The sequence below is a fragment of the Manis pentadactyla genome, chromosome 4, assembly GCF_030020395.1.
Source record: "Manis pentadactyla isolate mManPen7 chromosome 4, mManPen7.hap1, whole genome shotgun sequence".
NCBI classification, from domain to species: Eukaryota; Metazoa; Chordata; class Mammalia; order Pholidota; family Manidae; genus Manis; species Manis pentadactyla.
Genome location: NC_080022.1, coordinates 14714128 through 14721296, shown reverse-complemented (window position 1 = coordinate 14721296; position 7169 = coordinate 14714128). Strand labels below are relative to the sequence as shown.

Below are 7169 nucleotides of genomic sequence, written 5' to 3'. Positions count from 1 at the left end.
GCTGTTGGGAGAGGCAGTATCCGCCGGTCGCCGTGGTGCCCTCCGACCTTCTGCCCCAACATCTGTTCTCCAGGGAGACCAGCATCCATCTGTCCTGCCCGGCGGGTGCGTCGTCGGTCCGCTGCCCCTCCCGCACCCAGAGCCCCCACGCCCCCAGCTCCCTGCGGGAGGCGGGTCCGGCGTGGGGCTGAGTAAACAGCCCGCGGGAGGGGCGCGGGGGAAGGCGCCCGGAGGCCGCCGGGGCGGGGCGGGGCTCGCGGGGGGCCCTCCGCGGGCTGGACGGCGCGGGCAGGGGCGGGGGCAGGAAGACAGCCGCGGCCCGGGTGGCCGGCGCGGCCCCGTGACGTCGCTCGGCTTCCAGGGATCTCTCCCCGCGGCCCGGGCCCGCCTCCCGCCCGCCTCTCCGCGCCTCGCCTCCGCGCCGCGGCCGGCATTTCTCGCTCGCGGGCCGGCTGCGCGGTCCCAGCTTCCTTCTCCGCTCGGCCCCACTCTCCCCCTTCCCCCGCCGACCCTCTCCCTCCCGCCCGTCCCTTCTCCGCGGCTCTCGCCCTCGGCCTACCCGATCCCGACCTAGTGGTCCCCCCCGCCCCTCCTCTCCCTCTCCCCGGCCTCTCTGCCTCCCTCTCTTTCTGTCTGTCTTTCTCCCCGTCTCTCTCCCGGTCCGCCGCCCCACCTCCGCTCCGGGGATCCTCTCCCCCACCCCCCGCCCGCCCTCCTCCCTCTCTCCCCTCCCCCTTCGCCCCTCGCCTCCCCGCCGCGCACAGCTCCCAGTCCGCCTCCCGGAGCCCGCGCCGCCGCCGCCCGCACTCGCCGCAGGACCGGCCCGCCCGGCTCCCCGGGGCGCGCCCGCCCGGGCCCCCGCGCCCTCCGGGCTCGCTGGGACGCCCCCTCCTCCCGGCTCGCGGCCCCGCCCGGCCCGGCCCCCGCCCAGCGCCCGAGCGCGCCGAGGATGTGAGTCCTGCGCGCCTCTGCCCGAGCAGCAGCCACTCGCGCGCCGAGCCGGAGCGCAGCGCAGCGCAGCCGCGGGCGCTCGCCGGGTCGCTCGGGCGGGCGGCGCGCTCGTGCCCTAGCGGCGTCCCCCGGCCTCCCGCAGCCGCCACCGCCGCCGCAGCAGCCCGCGGGCCGTCCCCGGCCGGCAGCCCCCGGCCCCAGCGCCGCTGACCCTGTCCGCCGCGGGCGGGGACGCGGGCGGAGGAGGCGCCGCTGCGGAGCCCCCGGACGCGACCATGTCGGAGGTGCTGCCCTACAGCGACGAGAAGCTGAACCCCTACGGCGACGGCGGCGACGTGGGCCAGATCTTCTCCTGTCGCCTGCAGGACACCAACAACTTCTTCGGCGCTGGGCAGAACAAGCGGCCCCCCAAGCTGGGCCAGATCGGCCGGAGCAAGCGGGGTGAGTTCGTGGTCCCCTCTTCCGACAGCCCCTTTCTCGGGCCCTGAGGCCCGGGGGAGGTTTGCGGGGGTCTTCAGCACCCGCGCACCCGTTCAGACCCGTAGGAATCCCACCGCGCAGTACTGGGAGATCCCGCAGTGCGGATCCCGCTCCAGCTGCCCGGGGAGACCCCTCCCCCTCAGCCGGATCCCCGGTGGGGTCACCCAGGGGGCGTGGCCGCTTCGAGCTGCAGCTGGGGCTGAAAGGTTGCGCTCGGGTCTCCACCCGCGCCAAAGTTTGCTTTTTGGTTTTTACCCCCCTCCCCTTTTGCGCAGTGTAGTCGCAGCTGTGCTCGCTCTACAGCCCGAGTCGGGGTTGGGGGGCGGGGTGTCCCAGGGCTTCCCAAAGGACGGCGTGGAGAACTGCCGGAGGAGGACCCCCTTCCTGCCGGGAGAACGAGGGGCTGTCGAGTCGCCCGGGCTTTTCATTGTTGCTTGGCAGGGGAGGCGGGTGGCGGGGGCAGGGGGGTCTGCCAAGCCTGGGAGCTGGGTGCGAGGGCTGGAAGAGACCTGGAGGGAGGAACGCCGAATGCGGCTCGAGTCGCGCGGGGACAATGAGGGAGACCGACAGCTGCCGGGAGAGACTGAGACGCAGAGACAGGGAGGGAGGGAGGCGAGGGTGTGGGGCGGGGTGCGACCGAGCTGGGCAGAGGCCGAGACAGGGCTCGGCAGAGGGAATCAGCGCGGGGAGACCTCGAGCCTGGGGAGGACCGAGAGGCGGCTGAGACAATGAGGGCGGCCGACACCCTGGACCCAGAGAGACCCAGAGACCTCGGCAGGTGACAGGCGCGCCGAGAGACTGATGGAGGGACTGAGGAAGGAAAGGCTAGGTAGAGATGGTGAGACAGGCGGAGAGCCCGCGAGGGGCAGACGCGGAGCGGCGGGCGAGCCCTGGGCGGGCGGCGCGCCGGAGGCTCTGAGCTCTGCGGCCGCGGGGAAGGCGAGAGGCCGAGGGCGCGCGGGAGGGGCCCCTGGCGCCTCCCCTCCTCTCCGCACCTCGGCACTTGGCTCGGGGCACCCGCGAGGGTCGGGCCCGGAGACTGCGGGTCCTCCTCCCCTCCCTCGGAGGCCCGGGAACTTTCCTTGCAGATAAATGCGACCCGGGGGTCGGGTGGGTGAGGGATGGGGTGGGGGAAACGCGGCCAGCGCGCGCCGCTGCCGCCGGGGCCGCGGGGTTCGGGCCGGCTCTGCTTCCTTCTCTCCGAACCGAGCTGGGACGCAGCCGGGCGGGGGGCGCGGGGCGTTGTTCGGAGGCCGGCAGCAAACGGACCCCTGGCAGAGGCCGCGGAGGAGGGGCTGTTACGCTCGCAGGGAGCCCCCCCCTCCTGCAGTCTCCCGCTGGCCCCGGGCATCGAGGGAAATGTCGGAGACCCAGGTCGAAGTCCAAGTGCGCTCATCTCTCCTTTTCTCCCCTTGTTTTGCAGTTGTTATTGAAGATGATAGGATTGATGACGTGCTGAAAAATATGACAGACAAGGCACCTCCGGGTGTCTAACTCCCCCAAAGACAGTGAGTTAAGGGAGAGAATAAGAATAAGAACGGCGTTAACAGTTATTGGCAAAAGGCATGAGAAGAGAAAGCACTTTGAAATTTATTACTAGCTTGCTACCCACGATGAAATCAACAACCTGTATCTTGTGTCAGGCCGGGAGGCAGCGGAGGCCTGAGAACGAGGAGGAAGCGAAGGCTCTGGGCTTCTGGGCAAAAGTAAAAAAAAAAAAAAAAAAAAATTAATTAAAAGATCACTATATACACACATATAAAAAAGAAGTCTCAGTTGCAGCTATTTGTCAAAATTAACATCCATTTCTTTTTATATACAGTGAATATTGCGCAATTATAGATCTGGATTTTGAACCACTTAAATAAATAAGGAAGTGGCCACACCGGGTGTTTTGAGGTGTTGGCATTCTTTGCTGATTTGGCTGTTCCCAATGTTTACATTATTTAATCTTGCAAAAATGATTCTGTGCACTTGGATGTGAAATGCTGTCCAGTTTTATTTTTTTATGTTATCTTTGGATGTACAAAAAAAATCAGAAAATGATCTCTATAGATGCTCTGTTTTATTTTGGTCATCTTTTGAAGCTATCAGGAATGTGTTTAAAACAAGAAGAGAACTTTTCTAAGGAATGATAGGTAGAATCCTTGTTTTATTTTAAAATGAATTGTAAAGCTTGTGTTTCTTTGTTGCTGCAAGCTATTTGCCCAAGTTAATGCACATGGACACATTTTATATGTCAGGAGAAAAAAAAAAACACATAAAACAAAGAAAAAAAATGCTTGAGCTTTTTCTAACCTCTCCCTTGTGGTCTGTTGTGTGAGCAGCCTGTTTTTTTCTCTAATATTGTGTCAGTTTATTCTCTTTAATGGACTGTAAAAAAATGTAATCACAAGAGTGCCAAATATCTTGAAATGCCAAAAGGCATTTTGGTTTCTTTTCTTTTCCCTGTGCTCTGAGTCCATGTAAAGGAATGCTTGGAGTGTCTTTTCTGTTATTTATAGGGGTTCTCTTAAGGCACACCAGCTGCCATTCTGCATGGTATTTGCAAAAATGCCTCTTGCGTGAGGAAATCTTTTACCGTTTTTTTGTTTGCAACTTTGGACCTCAAGAGGTTTCTACCCTTCCCTGTTCCCTCTTTTCTTAATTCGATATTCTGGATGTTGCACCTTTAACCAGCACACAGGGCTATTTCTCCAATGTACAATAAAAGAACCATTCCTGTGTCTCACTCCTTTCTGTTCTCTGGTTCTGGGTGACTTGCTTTTTGTCTGCTGGTTGCAGACAGAAAGGAGGGAATGAACGATATAGCTTTGGTCTGAGGCAAAAAGGGATTGTGGGTTGGGACCAGATGGTAGGAAAGATGAGTGGACTGCCAAGGCCATCCCCCAAGGGGGAGTTCATTCAATTGGGAGTTTGCCAAGGACTCTCCTTACTTCCCTGGTGGTGTGCAGAGAGATGGAGGGTTCTGTGTTGGGAGGCAGGGAGTCTTGTTAAGGCTAATGTTCATTGGCTAGCAGGCTTAGATTAAAATCCCAGCTCCTTTACTTCCTAGCTCTTATGGCCTTGAGCCAGTCCCCTCATTTTAAGCCTCAGTTTCCAATTCTGTATAGTGGGGATGGTACTGCTCCAGCGGGCCCCTAAGGTTGTTGGGAGGATTAAGGCAATACCCAGCACATAGTAGCGCTCAGTGTCAGGCTGCTTTACACACACACACATACACACACACAGTGCTTTTCCAAGGGCCCCCTCCTCAAAAGGCCAGGCTGAGCAGGAGTGGTGCCCTGTCCCTGCAACCAACCTTCCAGAACTCACAAGGCCCTGCAGGAGGGTCTCCGCCGGTCCTCTTGGGGAGGTCTCAGGCTTCCCCACTCAGCAGCTGCCCTCCAGTCATTCCTTGAAAAGGCTCTTAGGAAAAAAATTCTCAGCCCCTTGTTGGGCTGGAGCAGTCCCCTGTGGGAGGAGGGCTTGGGAGACAAATTTTGGCTGAAGAAAGGCCAGGAGAGGTTTTTCTCCTGGGCTGTTCCATTGAGGAGCCGCAGTGCCAGGAGCTTTTAATGTGTTTGTTGTAAAACTGTCAACCAGGAATCACAACACAGCTCACAGTGACAGGAGCCTGATTGTGACTCAGACAGCAGGTAAGATGGGGGAGGAGGAGGAAGATTGGCTCCAGAGGGCCTGTAGGAGAGGGAGGTGATGTCTTACCCACCACCCCAGGCAGTGGAGGTCCCAGCCTCAGGAGGACCCAGCAGAGAGCCCATTGTCCTATCAGTCATTACGGGGAATGGCAGGCAAGCTGGAGCTCGCGGTGCTAGCAGGATGACTGGGGATGCCAGCTTGATTTTCCCAGGCAGGTGACCCTGTTCCTGAGCCTGGCTCTCCTCCCTGGTGGCCCCAGAGAATTCCAGTGTTTCAGAGCTGATGGGTCTTTAGTCACCACAGAGCTCAGCCCTCTACTGTGTTTCTCCTGTGAGAAGATTGAGGGGTACCATGCAAAAAGTTAGGGGCAGGGACTGCCTTCTGTTCAGCATCAAGCTGCCATGCAGAGTAGGAGCCATAGGAAAAGATTCTTTCAGAAGGCAGTCTCTGTCCACACCAGCAGTAATTACTACTTACCTGATCAAAGCACTGGGCGATTACAAAGTGCTTTCCCTTCCATTCTCTGACATAATGGGCTGGCAAACCTGGAAACCCACAGCAATTCACTCTCTTTGGTAGGTGAGGAAATTGACACCCCAGAGGGCTAGAAGGACTGCAAAACATTGACATTAACTGAGCTTTTACTGCATGCCAGGCTCACCACTGCCCTGTGAAGCAGCCATTATTCTTACCCTGATTGTGCAGGAGAAACTAATGTCAGAGATGTTCAGTGACTTGTATGAGGTCACTCAGCTCGTAACTAGTCCTGGAGGCAGGACTGGATCCTGAAGCTCCAGGACTGGGATGCAGAATCATCTGACCCCAGACCCAGGCTCAGTCCCAGCTGCAACCATAAATACCCTTTTGTTGGTCCATTGTTTTAAGGCTCTGTTCCCCAGCTATTCTGCACAACAGACAACTGTGTAAGGGGTCAGAAGGGAGGCAGGGCTTGGATGTGTCAGCTAAGGCCTGGAGCTGCCCTCTGCCAGGAAGGGGGAGAGCGTGGGGGATCTTGGCCAAGGCTCCGGGTCCATTTTAATAAGTGATGTATTAAAATGTTCCTGCTGGAGGCCACCCCATCATCCAAGGCAGGATCCTCTGCCTTTCCTGAGAACTCCATTCAGCAAAAAGGGAACATCAATCTTTTAAATATACTCTAACATTGAGGTAAACATTTGTTGAGAAGATTTGGGGACAGGGCAGATACCAAATTATACCAAGTGTAGGATATGCTTGAAATGTCTGGCTAGGCAGCAATAAATATGGACAAGGCCACCGCACGTCCAAGGTGGGGGAGGGTGGCATCTAGGACTCTGCATTGACAGAGCATCCAGGGCTACATTATTCAAACTTCACTAATTGAATGCCTGTAATAAGCATCCATCTCCCTGATTCTGCTTCCGTGGCCTGTCCAGGCTGACAGCCTAAGGAATATTAAAAAGCACCTTTATGGGGGAAATTGGCAAATGAAGTTTTAAAAGAAAGAGACTTGAATATCACTGCTGTTTGGAGGCCTCAGATGAAGGAGTGAGTGTGGGGTGGCTCTGCAGGCAGTAGGTCCTCAGGCCCTCAGGGCCAGCGGGAGGGGCAGGCACTGGGGTGGCTGGGGTGAGAGCAAAGGGTGCATGTTTGTGACTTAGATGACTTGGAATTTGAAACCTTTCTCCTCTACTTTTTAGTCATGATTTGGGGCCAGTTTCTCGAGCTCTTTGGACCTCTGTCTCCTCTTCTGTGAAATGGAGATGATGGTACTGCTGATTGTACAAAGGGTTAAACGGGAACCCTTCTCCTCTCTAGCACAGGGCCTGGTGCATAATAAATGGTAGTCATCAATATGAACATACATGGAGTGTCTACTGAGTGCCAGACAATGGACTTTCAAAACGTAGCAAAGAGTTCTTGCACAAAGCTACTCTGCAGATGGCTCTTGGCAGGCCAGAGCTGACACTCTGAGGGCACTGGGGGGCCATGGACTCATTGCCATGGGGTTAGGGGGTGGGGAGCAGTTTGAAGGAGTCAGCTTGCTTCTCATTATCTCCATCAGTTCAATCAGTTCAAAGCTCCCAATAAATACAGTCCTAAGTAAATCCTCGTGCTTG

At 57.5% G+C, this 7169-nt stretch overlaps 1 protein-coding gene across 1 annotated transcript; it reads left to right on the top strand.

Moving 5' to 3' along the window:
• The first annotated feature begins 896 nt into the window (after positions 1–896).
• CAMK2N1 (calcium/calmodulin dependent protein kinase II inhibitor 1) lies at positions 897–4162 on the top strand. The gene is made up of 2 exons (XM_036914509.2): positions 897–1392; positions 2855–4162. Exons 1-2 carry the CDS (start codon positions 1227–1229, stop codon positions 2923–2925), a joined length of 237 nt encoding a protein of 78 aa, XP_036770404.1. The 5' UTR covers positions 897–1226; the 3' UTR covers positions 2926–4162.
• Positions 4163–7169: the final 3007 nt, after the last annotated feature.

Bases quoted from the DNA above. Each gene is read 5' to 3' on its own strand.
- CAMK2N1 (XM_036914509.2), top strand. From the start codon at position 1,227: ATGTCGGAGGTGCTGCCCTACAGCGACGAGAAGCTGAACCCCTACGGC. The intron at 1,393-2,854 runs GTGAGTTCGTGG...CTTGTTTTGCAG, and splicing joins GATCGGCCGGAGCAAGCGGG to TTGTTATTGAAGATGATAGG.